We start from the raw sequence: 21814 nt of genomic DNA on the forward strand, positions 1-21814 counted from the left end.
ACCACTTAAATGTTGTGTAGCCACCTCCATTTAAGATTAAAATGATGCCTATATGAATATTGCCACCCCAGCTTAGAGCAGAGGAATCATGATAAAGGCACTTGAAAAATCTTAGTAGTTGAAGTATGACTGAAATGATGGTAAAAGCAATTCCACTCAACTGGGTACATATTTGATATCAGAAGTGTACCTCCTGAGACCAGAGAAATAATGATCTCTTATGCTTGCTGCCAGCACCATATGGTCCTCAGGAGGAGGCAATTCTGCTTAGTCTACATCAGTGCCAGTGAAACCAGGGCTACAATATAAATGGAATAAATGGGAAGGCAAGGCTAAAGATATAACAGCTGGATTTTTAAATAAAGAAGCTTGTAAAAATGTCATAATTAGTCATTTTGTTCAGAACAGCCAGCTCAGCAGACATGAGAGCTCATTTTATAGTGGGACTACAGTCTTCACTTTGCTTCCAAGAGGGCTTGCAACAGAAAACATAACCATCAGAACTGAGTGTTTAGGTGAGAATGTAAAATTGATCTTTGTTACACTAACCTCATCTGCGAAGAGGTGCAACCTTTGCATCATGGTTCTTCGATGTAAGTTCTTTGGCAGCATACCATAGATAGCCAATTTTACAATCTGGAACACAAGCACACCAATAAAGTGCCAACCACATTATTAACTGTACACTTTCAAATTAATCAAAATGGAACAATTACATCTTAATTGCGAATTATTTTCACAGGCAAATGTTTCACACATCTCTCAGATGAACACCAGCAACCTGAATCTGAGTTAAGATGCAATACATTGTAAAGTCTGACTTATCTTTGCATCACTTTTGCAACTATTATAGTCATAGGTATAGCATGAAAACAGGCTCTTTGGCCTTACCAAGATAAAAAACAGTTTTCAGGAACTAAAAATTGGTAATAACATTGCTTCCAAACAGGGAAGTTTAAAGGAAAAGACATACATACAACCTAAAAAGCTGTGACAGGATGCTTCAGTAAAATTTCTGATTCTTTTCCTGTCTTAGGTATCAAATAGTAAGGAACTTGCAGTGGTCACACCCCTTCATCAATAGTTTTAATACATTAAGTTTAATGCTCTCACTCACACAATCTTCATTTCAGGTCCATAATGTTGTCGGACTCTGGCCATAACTTTCACTAATTTTCAGTTCAGATCTCATTAGCACCTTTGTTACAATTAAATTTCACTTCTGAAGGGTTTATTATGTGACCTTCAGGGCTCCATTCTCTGGAACATTAAAGTTCACCCAAGAACCTGCTGTCTGTGTCCCATCATAGACTAAGTCCAATTCATCCTACAGCTGACCCACACTGGGTGAACAATGCCCAGATTTAAAATTCTCATTCCTATTTTCAATTCCTTTCATGGCCTTGCCCCTCTCTATCTCTGCAAACTCATTCCGATGGACATTCCATCGTCCAATTCCCCAATTCTGGCCTTACAATCGATCCTGATATCCATCACTCTGCACTGCCGGTCTTTTCTTCTGTTGCCTAGCTGTAAAGTATAGAATCCTATTCCTAAATGTTAGCCTCTCTTTCAGTTGCCTATCTCTAAAGTATAGAATCCTATTCCTAAATGTTAGCCTCTCTTTCTGTTGCCTAGCTCTAAAGTATAGAATCCTATTCCTAAACGTTAGCCTCTCTTTCCGCATTTAAGGCACCACTTAGTATCTTGCACAAGAATTTGCTCAGCTGCTTCAATATTTCCTTACATAATCTGAAGTAAAATTCTTTATGATAATACTCCTGTTAGCCATTTGCCAGGTGTTTGGTGTACTTACTAAGTCAAAGGGACTGGGTTAAGACAGTTCCTGATAACTTGTTACATTATAAACACAAGAATCTTTCAAGCAATAACAGAAAACATCTTTCTTGGGATGGTTACTGCTCATAAAAATGAGACCTAGATTTAAGCTCATGTTTACAATACAAGAAAATGTATCTGTGCGGGGACCAGCTGGCTGGAAAAACTGCGTTATAAGGAGGGACTAGAGAAATCTGAGCAATGGCACTGGGGTGGAAAGAGTCACAGGACAGAAGAATGACCAGGTTGGAGGGTGGTAGTGGGTGGGGGGGGGGCATTATAGACTGGGATGGGGGCGTTGAGGTGGTGTAGGTGTGAGATCAGAGGGTGTGGAAAAAGGTGTGTGGTGTGAGAAAAGGCAGAGGGTGAATTTAGGGTGTGGGAAAACTGAGTAATGAGGGGGGTGGGTCGGGGTCAACCCAACATGGGAGAGGGACTGAGACTGGGGTAAGAATGTAGAAGAGCAGTGTTACAATGGGTGAGGGGTGTGTGTGGAGACTGACAGGGGTGGGAAGTCTGTGTAATGATGAAGGGAGGGGACACGGTTGCCTCTTGAGCAAGGGTTAGACTAGAATTGGGGGTGAGGGGCAGGTGTGAGGATCAGGACTGGGGATGAGAAATAAGAGTAATAAATGGAGGCAAGAGCAGATATGGTAATGGTAGTGGTGGTCTGGGAAGAGGACATCAGGGGCATGAGGTGGTTGGGGGTTGTGCTGAGGCTTGGAGTATGTGCTGGGTGAGGAACAAGTAATGGGGGTGTGTCTGGGTAATTGATGGGGCAGGGGGCGGGGATGGTCAAGGATTGTGAGGGTCGGAGAGGTTTAGCATATGAGTAGGTGGCACTTGTGGGTTAGGACTGGTAGCAGGGGCAGGGTTGAGTTCAGGATGGGGTGGTGGGGAGGGCTACAGCCATGGGTGTTTGCACTTATTGAGTGCAACCTGGTATAGTATTATGGGGGGGTGGGAATGGGAGGGACGGGTGCATGGTGGGGTGTGGAATGACAGGCATTTGGGAAGCAGATGGTGTAGATGGTGGGCATGGGAAGTCAGGGACGGACAGTGGGGAGAGGGCAGTGTTTGGGTTGAGGAGTGACGGTGACAGGATGGAGATACGACTCTACCAAAGGAGGTGTAAGGCACTCCTTCACTCCATTAGCCTGCAAATCACCCTTAGGCAAGGAGTAGCACCTGTCCAACTCTCCCAACAGGGTCACGTGAAGCCATGGGAGCAGGTGGTGGATGGTCACATGAACAGCTGGTGCATATAAGGCCTGGTTATGTGACCACCGACAATCTCTAAAGAGTATTGATAATGGCTGGAGTCACCAGCCACCTACTCATATGCTCAACCCCTCTGACCCTCACAATCCTTGACCATCCCTCACCCTCTGCCCCATCAATTACCCAGAAGGCGGCAATGGCAAACCATTTCTGAAGAAAACTTTGCCAAGAACAGTCATAGTTATGGAAAGGCCATGATCATCTACGTCATACAACATGGCACATAACAAACGAATGAACAGTGATAGTGACTGGGCAAACATATACAGGGTAGACAGCCAGACTCTGTTTCCTGGGTCATGCATTTAAGATGAGGGTGAGTTTAATAGATATGTGTGGAGCACGATTTTGTTCACACAGAGAGTTGGAATTGAAATTGGTTTATTATTGTCGCCTGTACTGAGATACAGTGAAAAGCATGTCTTGCACATTAGTCATACAGATCAATTCTTTACATAGTACACCGAGGTAGTACAAGGTAAAACACTAACAGATGCAGAATAAAGTGAAACAACTATACAGAAAGTGCAGTGCAGGTAAACAATAAGGTGCAAGGTTATAACAAGGTCAAGAGTCCATTATATCACATAAGGGAACCATTCAATAGTCTTATAACAATGGGGTAGAAGCTGTCTTTGAGCTAGGTGGTGTGCGTTTTCAGGCCCATGTACTGCCAGAGGTGACGCTGGAGGCAAATACAACAGAGGCATTTTAAGAGGTGAGGCACATGAATATTTAGGGAATGGGGCGGGGGGAATATGGTTCACGGACAGGCAAAAGGGATTGGGTGGAATGGCCTAGACAGCATAGAGCTGATGGAACAATCAGATTGCTCCAGATTGTTCTATTTTATATCAACAATGTAATTTGTCATATTCCAATCACTGTGATCAGAAGGTCAATGTGATCACCCTGAATTAACACCATGGGTTCAAATGCCCGTGATGCTGCTAGCAAGTTTTACGATGCACTGTATCTCACTATACTTGTGCACAATAAACTCCTCTTGAATCGAAATGCTACCCATCCAACACGTCTTGCAATTTAAAAGTTAATTTGCTAATTTAACAACTTTATTTTTCTTTCTTCCAACTCCTTATTAAAGTATCATAAGTTAGAAAGGTCCAAATACTTCAAGTGTGAAATAAAACTTTTTGGAAATGAATGAAGCACTTTCAGCTGAAATAATATGAGAAATATTAAGGGTGGGCTGCTGTAGAGGTGGAGGAAGAACAAAGATGGGTATGTGCACATTAAATATACATTATTCGAATAAAAATACTAAAAAGAAATATTAATAACTGGATAAAGACTAAGTGAACATTTTGATATTTAATATAGTATTCTGTGAAAGAATGAAATGAGTGAGAAACTAACAGAAATTGACAATATCACTCAGGAGGTCAGAGTGCAACTGTGGAGAGATCAAACCAATTGTTATACCACAAGTTTCCCTTTTATTTTAAGTGGACTGGTCTAGACTTGAGATATTCACCAACCCCTCTCTTTGTATACTGTATGTTGACTGTAAGTGTCTCAGCATTCTCACCCTGCACTTTAAAAAACCTTATATTAAAAATAATCAATAAAACATTTTAACATAAGACAGTATATTATTTGACAGGAAAATTAAAATAGCTAAAATAATGGAAATCTTTAATTATAAAACAATTTCATCTTTATAACCTTGGAAGCTTTATGGAACATCAATGCCAACTATAGGAGAAACTACTGACACAATGTTATCCCATTGAAGTCAACTTGCTACAGGACAAGAAGCATAAAATTATTGCATGCATCCCAGTCCCCTAAAGACAATTACAACAAACAGAAATAAGCTTCCACAGATATAGTGAGAATTTAACATCAGCACTTCTACTTCAAGTTTTCATTTACTAAAATTCTTTTATAGGTTAACATTTTAATGTTGTTTGCTAAGAAGGGAGTTCGCTTCTATTTTGATTATTAAAAGGCACTATGAATTTGAGTATTATCAATATTTTTTTCTGATTGACCATGTTTATACATAAAAATAAAATAAAAATCCATCTTTATTTTAGTTTAATGGTGGGCTAAATTAATCAGCAGTGTTGCCAATAGGACTCGTCCTTACATGGCATTATGCTTTCACAGTGCCTGAACACAGTAAGTATTGGATCTGTATTTGGATTGCAACTCTGACAATTACCTACATCAATTGATTAAATAGCCATTTACCTTAAGAAACTTGTTACAGTATGGAAATAAGCGGGGATTCTGCAGGGAGCGCTCAAGGAGTGAGGTCGTCTCTCTGGCTTCGCTCCATTCCCTTATCCTTTTTAACCTATGATCTCCTTGATTTAATCAACTTTAAGTACACCAGAAGACTTACTTTATCTCTCTGAATTACTGATTAATTGACTTCCTTTTGTCAATTGCAACTTTTGAGCTTAAAGAAATGAGTACGAGATCTAAAACCAAAGATGGGAAAGACACTGATGGGAACGGAGGAAAGAAGAAAGGTGACTCTAAACCAACGGAATTAACTTACGAAGTTATGGTGAAGTGTTTGGAGGAAATGTTTGAGCAGCATCGGATAAAATTATCCGAAAGTTTAACTGCTCAATTTGAACAACATCGTCAAAGCCTCAATGAAGATTTAAAATCAATCACGGAATCTTTGAAATCCCTGAATTCTGATGTTCAAAAACACGATGCAAAAATTTCTGAGCTGGATACTAAATCTCAGAAGACAGATACAAAAGTTGAGATCTTAGAGAAGAATCTAGCTTCGACTACTAAACAGCTCCAACAACTTAAATCCAAAGTTATTGATCTTGAGAATCGATCGAGAAGACAAAATTTACGTTTAATTGGCTTACCCGAGGACGTTGAGGTTGGAGATCCTGTAATATTCTTTGCTCAACTTTTAAAGGATTCGTTCGGTTCAGTTTTTCCCAACGATCCTCCATTACTCGACCGCGCCCATCGTATACCGTGGGTAAAGTCGGCAGCGGCTGTTTCCAAACCCAGACCAGTTATTCTTCGTTTCCATTATGTTAATGTTAAAGAACAACTTCTCCAGATCGCTCGTCGACAAGGGATGATCAAGTATCGTCAGCATTCCTTCAGGATAGTTCAAGACTACAGTCCTGAAGTGATGAAGGAACGACTGACTTTTAAACCTCTAATGTCGGAATGCTATCAAAAAAATCTCAAACCGGCACTACTGTATCCTGCACGACTCAGAATCTCTCTTCCCGATGGAAATCGTCGTGTCTTCCACTCTACAACTGCCGCTCGAAGCTTTTTGGATGATAATTTCCCATCTGATACAGACACCCTCTCTTAATCTGTGTTGGGTGCTTCCAGCACCAATTTTTTTTTCTCTCTGGTTTTTTTCTTCAAAATAAACCTTCTACTACTGTGCGATGAAGGTTTTTTATAAGTTTAAGATTTTTGTTCTTTGTTTATTACTATAGTGATTATTCTATAATTTATATAGAATATTTATCTTCTGTGAATAACATCATTTTCTGTTAGTTAACCTTTTGTTTTAACCTATCCTTTTTCGTTATTACTAATGATCCGATCCGATGGTCATTTGTAGTTATATGTTTCCTATTTTTGATTTTCACATAATTAAAATGGCGACTTGTCTTTCTTTTTTTATAATCTTTGTTTTTTTTCGGGACGCCATGTTCTTATGCTTCTTCTTCCCATAATCCATTTTTCTTATTTTGGAAGCGATTTTTTTTATTTACTCGCTTATAATTAACTAATTATATGCATTGATACTGTTTTTTTTATTTTATATATTTTAGTAATTTTTACTATGGAGACTAATTTACAATACTGTTTATTTTTCACATATATTAGTCTTCAGGAGGTCACTTATTTAAAATATATTTTTGGAGTTGCCCCCTGCAGAAATGGGGTTAAAGTTAGTATTAGTTAGTGCTTTCTTCAGCCTTTTCTGGCTCAGTTCGGGTTTCTACTTGGGGTTGGGGGAGGGGGTTGTCTTTTTCTTTTTTTAATTTTTTCTATTGGGCTGATTCAGAACTACAAAGTTGTCCCCAGTGTCGAGATTTCCGGTTCCTCTCTAATCATGTATTCCTCTTCCGATTTCATGAGCTCACATTATGGTTAACCCCTTACTTACCAAAGGATTAATTTTTAGTTATGGCTCATTCTATTAATTTTGTCTCTTGGAATACAAATGGTTTAAACCATCCAATAAAACGGAAAAAGATTTTCAAAATATTCCAAAGACTGAATGCTCATATTATCTTTGCTCAAGAGACTCATGTAAGGAAAGAGGACAGTCAACGCTTCTTTAAGTTTTGGAAGGAAGAATAATATCATTCAAATGCTCAAGCCAAAATTAAAGGCGTTTCAATTTTTATTGATCCCTCAATTACATTTATTCATCAAGACATTATTTCAGATCCTAATGGCAGATTTCTGTTAATTACTGGGGTACTTTTTAATAAAAAGGTCGCTATGGTTAATGCTTACGCTCCGAATGTGGATTATCCTGAATTCTTTAAACACTTACTCACTTCCTTTCCTAATTTAAACGAGTACATGTTGATAATGGGCGGTGAATTTAATTTATGTTTGAATTCCATGTTGGACAGATCCATAGGTAGTCCGGCTTTACCGAATAAGTCGGCTACTATTATTTACTCTTTTATGTTGGATGCTGGGATTTCAGAAATTTGGAGATTTCTACATCCAAATGATAAGGAATTCTCCTTTTTTTCACATGTACATCGTTCTTTTTCCCGAATTGATTATTTCCTGATTGACTCTCGTTTGATTCCATATGTAGATGATTGTAATTATGACATTATTGCTATTTCAGATCATGCTCCATTGAAACTTTCCATCAAGTTAATGGATACCTTTTGTACTACCAGACAATGGCGATTTAACCCTATTTTGCTTCAAGATCAGGACTTTGTCAAATTTATAAAGGAGCAGATTGATTTCTTCTTTTCAACTAATATTACGGAAGAAGTTTCCAACGGAACTGTTTGGGACGCCTTTAAAGCTTATATCCGTGGTCAGATTATTTCCTATTTGGCTGGTTTGAAAAGACGTATTAACAATGAAATACTTCTGCTGGTTGATAAAATTAAAGAAGTCGATAAAAAATATGCCATTCCTCCTAGTAAGGAGCTGTACAAACACAGAGTTGAACTCCAATTGGAACATAGCTTATTATTAACATCCTCGATCGAAAATCAATTAATGAGAACTAGAAGTGATTTTTATATTCATAGTGATAAATCGGGTAAATTACTGGCTAACCAATTGAAATTTGATTCGGTTAAACGTCAAATTACTAAGATCCGCAAGCAGGATGATACTTTCACAGTTGATCATGTTGGGATAAACCAAACCTTTCAAGAATTTTATACCTCTTTATATCACTCTGATTTTCCTCATGATTCTAATTTCATGCATGATTTTTTAAGTAAATTGAGTTTTCCGAAACTATCTCCCAAAGATTGCCTATCATTAGAAACTTCCATTTCAGAGGAAGAAATAATAACTGCAATCTCATCATTGAATTCCGGTAAAGCACCCGGTCCCGATGGGTTTACAGTGGAATTTTTTAAATATTTTTCCTCCATTCTTTCTTCTAAGTTGTCTAGAATATTTAAGGAAGCAATCAGTTTAGGTAAATTACCACAATCGTTTTATGAAGCCTCTATTTCCTTAATTCTTAAAAAGAATAAAGATCCTACGGATTGTGCATCATACAGACCGATATCTCTTCTGAATGTAGATTCAAAAATTTTTTCAAAAATTCTAGCTACTAGACTGGAGAAGGTGTTACCTCAAATTATTTCCATGGATCAAACCGGATTTATTAAAAATCGCTATTCATCCTTTAATATTAGGAGGTTAATGAATATTGTTTACACCCCCTCACTTACTACCCCGGAATGTATTATCTCATTGGATGCTGAGAAAGCCTTTGACAGAGTTGAATGGCCTTATTTATTTAATGTTCTTGAGAAATTTAATTTTAATTTGACATTTATATCTTGGATTAAATTGTTATATTCCTCCCCGGTAGTCTCGGTTTGTACAAATAATTATAGATCTCCTCTTTTTCGTGGTACTAGGCAAGGTTGCCCTCTTAGTCCTTTACTATTTAATATTGCTCTTGAACCTTCAGCAATTGCTATTCGTGACTCGCCAAATATTGTTGGTATTACCCGTGGAAATGAAATACATAAATTATCATTATATGCAGATGATTTGTTGCTATATATCTTTAACCTGGAGAAGTCAATTCCTGCTATCTTAGATCTGTTAGTTCAATTTAGTAACTTCTCTGGTTACAAATTGAATCTTAGTAAGAGTGAATTATTCCCTTTAAATAAGCATGTACCTATTTATGGACGTTTACCATTTAAATTGGTTACTGATTCATTTATATATTTAGGGATAACAATTACGAAAAAATATAAAGATTTATTTAAAGCTAATTTTTTACCTTTAATTGATCAGATTAAACTTTTATTTACCAAATGGTCCCCAACCTCTTTGTCTTTGATAGGTCGGATTAATGCTATTAAGATGTTCATTTTGCCCAAATTTTTGTATATATTCCAATCGGTTCCAATTTTTATCCCAAAATCTTTTTTTGATAACGTAGATTCAAAAATTTCCTCATATATTTGGCAGAATAAAAATCCTAGGTTAGGTAAAAGATATCTACAGAAATCTAAAAAGGAAGGGGGGCTCGCCCTCCCAAATTTTAGATTCTATTATTGGGCAATTAATATTCAATATTTAAAATTTTGGCTACAAGATTTGGACGCATCCTTAAACCCTCATTGGGTAAATCTTGAATCTAATTCATTACAAGGGTTTTCCTTGGGTTCGGTTTTAGGAACTTTACTTCCTTTTACTTCTTTTAAATCATATAAACAAATGAATAACCCAATAGTTAAACATACTTTACGTATATGGTTTCAATTCCGAAGATTTTTTGGGTTTAATCAATTCCTTCTAGCAAGTCCCATTATATCAAATTTTCTTTTTCAACCTTCCACGATGGATCAAGCTTACTTTGATTGGAAAACCAAAGGTATAATATCTTTTCGTGATTTATTCTTGGATAACTGTTTTATGTCTTTTGATCAACTCTCTAATAAATATAACTTACCCAGATCTCACTTTTTTTGATATCTACAGATTAGAAACTTTTTAATTACTGTCTCTCCTAATTTTCCACACCCATATCCAATGGACACTTTGGAAAAAATCTTAAACTTAAATCTTTCTCAGAAAGGTGTAATAGCAATTATATATAATATAATTATGAATCTATGTCCTGATGCCTCTAATAAAATTAAAGCTGACTGGGAAAGAGAACTTGAGATTAATATACCGACTGAAAAATGGGAAAAAATTCTTCAGTTGGTGAATTCATCCTCTGTATGTGCTAAGCATAGGTTGATACAGTTTAAAGTAGTCCACAGGGCTCATATGTCCAAAGATAAACTATCTCGTTATTACTCTTATATTAATCCAATATGTGACAGATGCCATTCTGAGATTGCTTCTTTAACTCACATGTTTTGGTCATGTCCCTTGTTGGAGAAATATTGGAAAGATATTTTTGATATTATTTCAACGGCCCTAAATATAGACTTACAACCTCATCCAATTACTGCTATCTTTGGACTACCAATGATAGACTTAAATAATTTAACCGCTTTATCACGAAGGATGATTGCATTTCTTACTTTAATAGCTAGAAGGTCCATTTTGTTGAATTGGAAAGAGATCAACCCTCCTACTGTATTTCACTGGTTTTCACAAACTATGGTGTGTTTGAATTTGGAGAAAATTAGAAGTGCAGTTTATGACCCTTCTATTAAGTTTGAAAAAACTTGGAGGCCATTTATTCAGCATTTTCATTTGATGTAATTTGATCATTTCCAAACTTGTTTTATTTCTCTGTACTGTTGTTGGAGGGGAATGGAGTCGTCGACACTGAGGTTTTCTTCTTTTCCATTTTTAAGTTGTTAGTTTTGCCCAAGTCTTTTAGTTTAGTTTAGTTTAGTTTAGTTGATTATTTTTTTTTTCTTTTGGGATGGGTTTTTTTTTTGTTTTTTTTTTCTTTTTCTTTTCTTTCCTTTTTGTTTTGCTTTGTATTATCCGTGATTAGTTCTACATATATGGGAGTTTTGTTAATTTCCACTATTTGGTTTTGCAATTACTTTTTTTAAGTGTAACAATGCATCTCCTATTATCTGTATTATTGCTATGTTTTGTTTCTGTATTCTGAAATTAATAAAAAGATTGAAAAAGAAAGGAAATAAGCTAAAATGTTAAAAATTCACATTATTCGAATTGCTTTGTTGTTATAGCACATATTGTGGGATAGACATTATTTACAAATGCTTCGTCACCAGATAGTTTGAATAGTGGATTTAACACTCAATCTTCTGCAAATTTACTGCACATCATGAAAGTTTTATCAACTACTGAAGACAATAAGAATGCAAAAGACATGATTTCTCAGAACAGCTAATCCACTTGGATCCTTGTCCTTAATGGGTAATTCTTCTTGTGAGTGGCCACTTGATCATCACTCGCATGTTAAACTGGAATCCACTCTTGGGTGTAAGTAGTACTATGTCACTGATAAAAGTCACGACGTCAACCACAGATTTGTTGGCAGAGTCAAAAAAGCACATTTGGGGTTCCCACTCATTTCCCATTTGAGTAACAAGAGGCTGCAATTCCCCTGGGTCACTTTCAGCTCAAGGCAGATAAGGTTTTCCCAACTGGGGTCCCACACTAGAGGCAGCTATGATGCCAACAGCTAAGAGTTAATAACTGCAGACGAAGTACTTCACTACTATGATCTACTGAAACATTTCTTTTTGTATTAGGTCTACTTTGATCAGTTTATGTTGAGTGCAGCCTAGAGTGATCCTGACTCCTTTCCACTTCACTGAGAAACATTTCTCTCTGGTCATTGAAACTATAACTGAACTCAACACTTATAAACATCCCACAGCACTACATGAGTACAAGCATGAGGCAATCTACAGAAGTATTGTTCAACAATAAACAGGTCCAGCACTGACACTGACAAGTAAGTCTCAAAATATATATATTGCAAAATTATGGAGTGCAAAATAAAGAAACTTTTTTGGGTGGCAAATGATATCAGTCTTACTAATATGTTACCATCCTCAGTATGTTTCCAAAACCTATAAATAGGATGCCCAAAGCAAATTTGTCTCCGGAGAAAGTCCGAATACAGTGCTCGAGAACTGGTCACTTTGTGAATTTCAAGTATGGAGCAGAAACCAATGAGCCCCTGTTAATAGAGCTGTTTATGAGTAGAAAATTATATTCAATAATTCAAGCTATTAAAGCCAATTTTATATGCTTTTAGTTACTTGATTTAACTACACCATCGGATTTCTGAATGGTCCGCAAATGGTCCTTGTTAGTCCTTTCTTGCACCATTTATTTTTTTCATTTATAGACACTCTTTCTTCTTCCCTCCCCAACTGGGTAGATAATACAAAAGCCTGAAGGCATGTACCACCAGGCTCAAGAACAGCTTCTACCTTGGTTTTCGAGTACAATAAGATGGACTCTCGACCACATTATCAACTTCATTATGACCTCACACATTATTGTCAACCTGCACTGCACTTCCTCTTAGCTGTTACACCTTATTCTGACTTCGATACCTGTATAAATGGCACAGTAGACAAGCTTTTCACTGTACCTCAGTAATTGTGATAACAATAAACCAATATCAGCACAATGTCATACAGTATATGTCAGTGATAAAAAATCTGTTCTGGTAAGATAATGAGAATATTATATAGCTTTTTATGAGCTTACATTTCAGTGTAGCAATGAAAGAGTGCAGAACAATGCTTTAAATGTACCTCTTTGGCTAGAAGCGATGTTGGTTGCTTTTAAGTTGTGACAGGCAGTGGTAGATGCAAGAGCTTTTTGTTGTACACATGGGACAAATCTGAATGATATAGCACATTATCTGCCAATCTGCCAATGGTTCACTAACAGCAAAGATTCTCAAATATGAGAAGGGAATGTGGAGGACAGGGTGCTCACACAATCTATATCCTGTCCTTTATGACCCAGCAACATGTGTAGAAATAGCACACCCAAGTGTCCACTTCCAAATTAAACTAGAAAGCAAGTGGCTTTAACTTCCAGGTGCATAGACTGTGACTATTAGGAAGATGGCTTGCAAAGGAATGCAAATTACTGCATGTGCAGTACAGGGATTGAGGTAACTGAATATGCCAGCTGACACTGATGTAGTTTCACTGACGATGATACAATGAGTTGCAGCATCTATCCTTTTCAACTCCAAGATAGCATGGAAGTTCTTTCAATGTATTAACTAATTTCTTTGGGTAGTTTTCAACTCTCTGCTTGGTCTCAGAAGAGTGCAAGTTCAATTCACCAATAGGCCCGGATGTCTCTTCAATACATCATGCCTTAGCGGCATTCTTGACTCCAGAAGGTGAGCACTGGCAGGTAATTTGGCCTTGTGGGAGCCCACACCCTAGCCGATCTCCTGTCCTTTTGAATCCATGCAAAGCCAGGTTTGAACACAGATGAAATCATTGAACTGCAGTCAGGAGGAAGAATGGTGATCAGTTTTATTTCTTCCAAATCTAGGATGCTCACCACATCTGAACCATTTAAATGTGCACTCAATACAAGGCACAGACCAAGTCTGCAATTGTCCCAGTTAGTAAGGCTAGGCATAAAACTGGACTCTTCCTTGAGTGGGCAGGTTATGGGATAAGAGTTTGGGTAAGCTGGACTAGTCTCACTTGGAGTTTAGAAGAGTGGGCGAGGACCTAATACAAAACCCTGAGGGGTACTGCTAGGTTCCAAGGTTGTCAAGTCAAGGAGTGGCAGTGGGGACAAGCTCCCACTACCCAAAAGGGCTCCTCATGGCATGTGCCTCAAATAGTCTCTGACAACCAAATCCAACTCCTGGCCTTCTTGTGTGGCTTAGCCTCTAAGCCCAGCGGAACTGTTTCTACTGACAGGAGAAGGGGCAAAGGCGGGTCCTGGTGCCTTAAAACCAGTGCTTCGGGTAGATGGAGCTCATCAGCCTGGGAAGGCAGTCCGTCTAAGAGAGGAAAAACTCTGATTTCAAACCTCCGCTGCCTTGCGGCCATACCCACTCACGGGAAAGGCTTTGGGAGTAAACCCTGAGGACAAATCCGGAGCTGGAGACCCTAAGGCAGTCCGACGTTGCCTTCAACCTCGTTCTGGCAACTCCTGCGACGACACTGGTGCCAAGCTGTATTGGCCTTTGCCCTTCCCTTGGACAACATCAGTGTCGTGGAGAGGGGAGACTTGGTGCATGGGCAACTGCCGGTCTTCCATACAACCTTGGCCCAGGCCTGAGCCCTGGAACTTTCCAGGCGCAGATCCATGGTCTCGCGAGACTAATGGATGCCACCACCACCACTGTCAGGCTGGTGCAGACAGGATACTTCCTCTTCAAGAATCTAGAACTGTTTAACATAAGCTCACTTATTTAATATAGAACTGAGGTAACATCTTTCAGCAGCACGAATGTTTCGAACTTTCTTCCTCAAGGGTTTTTGAATATTGTTAATGCAGAAGTAGATAGGTACTCATAAGCAACAGGATGAAGGGTTATTGGGATAGATGGTAATGCAGAATTGAGGAATACAATAAGTTCAGTCATGATCTTATTGAATGGCAGCACAGACCTGGAGCCAGATGATCTACTCTTAATTTGATGGGTCTTTCTATAGAGCTATAATTAGAACCCTTACATTTTATCTGCACTGTGGTTGCATCACTTTCGAGTATTCTTTTTCAGTATCCTGCAATATTGACACAAACTGGATAATGGACCCAGATTTATAGTATTGGTGAAAGAGGAGGATTAAAAAAAAAATCAGTGCCCTAGAACCTACTCAAATTTTGCTGCCAGTGTTGATTGAGGACTTGGGTGAACATCTTGCTGAACACAAATCCTGGGCCAAAGTTGGTTCGAGGACTGGGATCTTTATTGTTTTCGAAACAATTTTTTCCTTCCAATTTATACTATATACTGTATGCATCACTTGCTTGGTTACAAATCTCCACGTAAAAACTAGATTTTGCTGGTATGACTTCAACTTCCTTGAATTACTGAAAATGTAATGTGGTACTTTATAGCCTATCCAAACACAAAGTGCAGCTTTGAAAGATCCATGTACTTACTGCAGTGGGATCCTTCAGGTGCAGCTGGGTAGCAGTCACTTGCTTAAATCCACCAGGATAACTGAAATTAAAATTGGATTTTAAAGTTCCAACAGTTTACATTCTTAACTTTCTGTACCAAAAAGTCTGAAATATTTCTGATGATTTTATAGATATTGTTTCAACTTTCTTCTATTTGACATACTGCCATTAGTTTATATCAACCACTTGTGTCCTCATGATAAAGTAGATACAGCAAAGGTTCAAAAGATGAGGAGGAAACTCGGGGAAGAGAAATCAGGTGGTGAAAAAGAATGTACTTCAGGTGTGACGTTTGCAGGAAGATTCCAATAGGAAGAGAATTATTTAGATTTCTAAGTAATTCAGCAACATAATCAAATAGAACTGTAAACTATTTCAGACTCACCCACTGTGAGAGGAATACACCTTCTGTTCCCACTTATTTCCAGAGAATGCGATGTGTCTTGTATTTATCACCACAACATGATCACCACAATCACCTGGAAAGAAAATTCATAGGGTTAATTCAGTGGACATTGACATCTCATTAGTCATGTTAGTCTACACACACACGCACACACACACAAAGTAAATGGTGGCAAATCGACAATTACAGAAATAAATAAGTAGTGCAAAAAATGAATAATAAGGTAGCATTCATGGATCATTCAGAGCAAAAGCAGCTGTGGGCATACTAAACGATTCTCAAAGCTAAACTAATACAAAGACTCACATAGGTTGAAAATGAGTTGGCATTGGGATGTTTCTATACCCTATCTGTGTAAGATATACTACACCTAGATTCTGAGCACCAGTTTGTATTTTCCTGTGCCTAGCTACAAATTAAATCAGTACGGAACCTGGTCATTTAGTGATTTGCAATCGATCAAAACCATTTAAGTATAAATCATTCATATACAGTACCTCCATGAATTACTAATTGCTATTGCTTTTCACTGATACAAGTCAGAATAGCAATTAACTGCCAGAAAAGACTTCCTGCAAGAAAAATTGTACAAAAAGGTACATTTTGGAAACTTTAAAAAAATACTCTTTAGCATGATTAAATGAAAAAATATGTGGATATGAAAATATTACAGCAGGCTGCAGCACTGTAAATTAAACTCAATTTTTAATTTTCTTTGGCATTTGAAGTACCCATAAATTAGAAAATCATATAACTTTTCAGCATTTTGAGCTGAACTCCAGCAGTTCTCAGACAGCAGTCACCATCGAAGCTTTTTTCTGTTCCTAGTTTGCTCTATGCTCAAGGAAAAACTTTGTGTTGGGCATCAGAAAATTCAACAGCAAACAAATTGTAGAAGTTGACAGCAGCGGAAGATAGCTAGGCACGAATTTATGCATAGTCCTGCTGAGACCTACCCAGTAATTCAAGAAAGTACAAGCCTGATCCCTTACATTATACATTCAATGCCTCTGTTTCCTAACCCAAGAAACCTGTATAAAAGTGGAAAAAGCTGGAAAAAGAGTTAATATTTTAGGATGGTGATCATTCATCAGAATTGGTATTAACTTGCATGGTATTTTAAACACCTCATCAATCTAATGCTCTAAAAATATCACCACCCTCAAAGTGAAAGTTGAGTTTATTGTCATACACACAATTACATGTTTGCACAGATGTAATAAAAAACTTACTTGCAGCAGCATCACAGGCACATGGCATCAAATAAGTAGCACTCACAAGAAAAACAAAAAACTAAACTTAAGTTGTACACAATTATTACTAGAAACAACACAATTAGACCAAAAATAAAACAGTCTTTTATAATACAAAGTATCATAGTGGTCATAGTGTTACTAGATAAGGTGGTTAGAGTTGTGCTGGTTGTTTCAGGAACCAAATAGTTGAAGCGAAGCAGCTATTCTTGATGCAGGTTGTACAGGACTTCAGGCTTCTGTACCTTCTGACAGATGGTAGCTGCGAGAAGATGGCCTGGCTTGGATGATGGGGACCTTTGATGGCACTGGCACCAAGCAAGTGCTAAAGGTGAAAACTGACAACCATCTTAAGCCAGAAATGCTGGGAGAGTAATTATCAAACTTCGCTTTCTCCTGAAATGCCGACTATCACAGAAGCCAGTCTTTAGCTCAGTCCACAAGACATTGGGAAATAACTTGAGAACACTGCACGAAACGAAGGCCGTAAGGCCACACAATATGCTGGCTGCCGTACCAAAGCTTTATACCTCTAGCCAAGCTGTTTCAGTGCAGTCACAAGACTGGCAAAATTGTGCAAAATTGGCCAGAAAATGAGGAACAAATCCAATTCAGACCTTCACTGCTCAATCAGCCTCAGACAATCACAGGCCAAAGTACAAAAGTTCTGCTTCCTTTAACCTTCTGCATACATAGAAATGTCAAGTTCTCTGTTCATCCACACTGCTCAGTATTTTACCATTCCAAATATTTCCATTATTGCATCACATCACACTTGGGCTGAACTCCATTTGTAATATTTCTCGATCTTGCCAGTCACCTTGAAGTCCGGAACTATCTTCCTCACTAGCTTTCGTGTTGCAGTCATACAGATGTTGGCCAACACTTGGAATGTTGTGTGCAGTTTTGACCGTCACACTACAGAAAGGTTGTGGTAGCGCGGGAAAGAGTGCGGAACAGATTTTGCCACAGAGGGGGTGCTGGGAACGGACCCAAATGCAAGACACAGACACTGAAGTACAAGGAACAGGAGGTGACTGGAGTAGGGACATGACAGGATTCAGACCAGGAGCAGGTACAAGAATGTAGACTTGGGCTAGGGAAAGCGGGACCAGGACTAGAAACCACGGACTAGGAGACAAGGTTTGGACTCCGAGCCCGAGACTGGACAAGGACCCAGAACATGGGTCTTGCCTCGGGCTTGGACCCCAGAACCAGGCAAGGACATGACATGGCTTGAGGCTGGGGACCTGGGTCTTGAGGCTTGGCTAGAAGCTGGGGTCTTGAGGCTTGGCTAGAGGCTGAGGTCTTGGGTCTTGAGGCTTGGCTAGAGGTTGGGGTCTTGGGTCTTGAGGCTTGGTTGGAGGCTGGGGCCTTGGGTCTTGAGGCTTGGCTGGAGGCTGGGGCCTGGCGTCTTGAGGCTTGACTTGGCTGTGGGATCCTCGAGGCTTGGGTTCTTGGAGCTTGGCTGCGGGATCCTCGAGGCTTGCGAGTTCTTAGAGCTTGGCTGCGGGATCCTCAAGGCTTGGGTTCTTGGAGCTTGGCTGCGGGATCCTCGAGGCTTGGGTTCTTGGAGCTTGGCTGCGGGATCCTCGAGGCTTGGGTTCTTGGAGCTTGGCTGCGGGATCCTCAAGGCTTGGGTTCTTGGAGCTTGGCTGCGGGATCGTCGAGGCTTGGGTTCTCAGAGCTCAGACAGACTGGGAACTAAACATCAACATAGAACCGGGACTTATCCTTCGACAAGCCAGGACTCATCTTTAACACGACACTAACATGAGACAGGACAGAACATGGACATAGAGCCAGAACTCAACTCCTCCACACCAAGGTGGGACAGGTCCATCTGTTGGGTAACGGCAGGACAGCCAGACTTACCCAACAGAGGCAAATACAAGACAAGACATGTCCCCCCACAGGGCAATGGCAAGACGGCCTGACTTGCCCCACGGAGGCGAGAACAAGACAAGACATGATCCCCCGCAGGGCAACGGCAAGACGGCCTGACTTACCCCACAGAGGCGAGGACAAGACAAGACATGACCCCCCACAGGGCAATGGCAAGATGGCCTGACTTACCCCACGGAGGCGAGGACAAGTCAATACATGACCCCTCCCCCCCGTGGAGCAACAGCAAGACAGCCTGACTTAACCCACGGAGACGAGGACAAGACAAGACAAGACATGACCCCCCACAGGGCAATGGCAAGACGTCCTGATTTACCCCACGGAGGCGAGGACAAGACAAGACAACACATGACCACGCCCCCCCCCCGGCGGAGCAATAGCAAGACAGCCTGACTTACCCCACGGAGGCGAGGACAAGAAGAGACAAACACCGAAGAACAACAGACAGTTCCATCTCTGCTCCAGGGTAGCTCCAAGTCTCAGTTCAGCCAGCAACCTCAGCTGGCTACGGAAACAGCCGGATTCCTACCTAGCTCGGAGTGGCTGGCAGCCACTCAGCTGGCCCGGGAAACGGCCCAATCTATACTGCAAAGACAGCTCCGACTTCCAACAGCAAGGCTCCATGAAGCAGTGGTCCTCCAACCAGGCCTAGAGATCAGAAATGGTTTCACTAGCCTTCCATCAGCAGGTTGCTCCAAGGAGGACTGACAAGACAAACCAGCAGCCCACACTCAATCCCAAGGCTACTTATATTGCAAGCCCAAAGATGGGAATCAGGTGCCTTTGATTTAGTCAAACAAGGGACAGCTGGCAGACCCGGAGTCCTGAGTCCGTGGACCGGACTGTGAACTGGAATGCGGACGTCACGGACCAGACCATGACAGATTTACCAAGATATCACCTGGACTGAAGTGCTTTACTTACAAAGAGACATTGAATAGATTGAGATTGTTCTCACTGGAGTGCAGAATGCTTAGGGATAACTTTACTGAGGTTTATAAAATTATGAGATGCACAGATAGGATAAATAGTCCATTTTTTTTCAAAAGATAGGTGAGTCTAAAACCATAGGATAACATAGGATAAGATGAGAGGAGGAATATTTGAAGGAGATCTGAGGGGCAAGTTTTTACACACAGCGGATGGTAGATATATGCAACAAGCTGCCAGAGGAGGTGGTAGAGATAAATATCACAGTGCTTAGGTACATTGATAGGGAAAGGAATAGAGAGATTTGGGCCAAATGCATGACATTCTTTTACTTCTTTTATGTCTGCGTTTCATCTTGAATGTGTTTTTCGAATTGCTAGAGCCTGCGATTTCTAGTTTGGAGATTGATTGAGTGATTCAGCACTTTGCGGTCTCCAGCAAGATTCTGGGAAGCAGCATGCACGAATCTCAAGGCAAAGAAACTACAAGGCAGGGCATGAGCCAATGTTTGACTCCATTTCACCGATTAAAGCTTCCATTATTCACAGATTAAAGCTACGAGGAAGATGTAAACATTACTGATGGGATCGCTCTGCTGCCAAAGAGGAAGCCTGTGTGGCCTATTGCTGTGCCTGAAGTCCCTGTCTTGCGAAAATGCTGGTGAATGTTACTGAAGTTTCTGCCTATGGTTTTTGGAATATGGACGATGTTTTTTTTTCCAGTCTTAAGGTTTTTATATTTGCTATTTCTCCCTGAACTGACTTCCATGATTTTCTTTGTTTTGTGACTATCTGGAGAAGAGCCTCAGAGTTGTATACTATATACATACTTTGATAATAAATGAACCTTTGACTGTGGGATTAACACAGATAGCCAACTCCGTCAGCCCAATGACCTACTTCCATGCTGCAAAACTCTGTAAACTGTTACAAAGCTATAATTTGTTTCAGATGAAAATTTTATAGAATTGCTTCCTATACCTGAGCTCAGGACGTTTATATGAACTGAAAATAATGGACCACTGGATCCAGTATCCCAACATTTCACCTAGACTGAAGCCATCTAGCCAGTACCTCAGTTTGTCAACACTGGTTCCAGAAGTACACCACCACTTTCCCTATAATTCTATGGAAAAAAAAAACATCTGGAACATAATAAAAAATGGTTAGCATCAGTGATAGGTTGTATTTACGCTGAGATAGTGAAACTGACCTCTCTGAACATGCAGATGTGAAAATCTGTGTCAATTCAAATTAGGTTAGGACCTGATAATGCTGTGTTCAGCCTTCATGGAAGAGATTTGGGTGACTTGCTTTGAGATGGGGAATAAAGAGAAAGCCCTAACTGACTTGAATGTAGCCACTGACACAGGGAGGGCCCTAGCTAAGCTATTACTTTGTATTGTACGTGGTGTGCTCGGTATGGAGTAACTTCAGCCGCAGGGTGCACCTACTTCACATTCGACTTTACCTGTGATGGTGGCAGTGACCCAAGGTGATACCATGATGAAATTTTCTGTCTACCTCACACCTCCCCATCCCACTCAAGAAACTGACGACTTAGACTTGATGGTGCTAGGGGAGAATTTCTCAAAAAGAAAACCTCGTCAATGACATTTTCCTCTTCAAATCCAGGCACATGAACATCATGCTGCAAGTCATAATTGGCTAACTTAGCAGCTAGCTAGTGTCATGGAGGAAAAAAAAACCTTTATTTCAAATTTATTGCAACTCCTACCATCGAAAGAGTCAGACTACAATTTTTCAAACGTCAAAAATATTTACTAAACAGTGAAAGAGTATCAGCAGCCAATTCAAACACCATTTGACAGTTTGTAAGTTCCATAAATGAAAAGAATAAATAGCAATCCATAGGAATTTATGGCAAAGTCAAGTCATTGTGTCCACATCAGCTG

At 39.6% G+C, this 21814-nt stretch overlaps 1 protein-coding gene across 2 annotated transcripts in view; it reads right to left on the reverse strand.

The window, feature by feature from the left end:
* mrpl13 (mitochondrial ribosomal protein L13) overlaps positions 1-21814 on the reverse strand; it is a 115732-nt gene that overhangs the window by 48393 nt on the left and 45525 nt on the right. For both annotated transcript variants that reach the window (XM_072261121.1, XM_072261130.1), the window contains exons 3-5: positions 15791-15884; positions 15385-15445; positions 550-636 (exon numbers count right to left, since the gene is read on the reverse strand). In XM_072261121.1, the coding sequence (XP_072117222.1) occupies positions 550-636; positions 15385-15445; positions 15791-15884 (242 nt within the window). The remainder of the gene's footprint in view (positions 1-549; positions 637-15384; positions 15446-15790; positions 15885-21814) is intronic.

This window comes from Mobula birostris, chromosome 1 (assembly GCF_030028105.1).
Source record: "Mobula birostris isolate sMobBir1 chromosome 1, sMobBir1.hap1, whole genome shotgun sequence".
Classification (NCBI taxonomy): Eukaryota; Metazoa; Chordata; class Chondrichthyes; order Myliobatiformes; family Myliobatidae; genus Mobula; species Mobula birostris.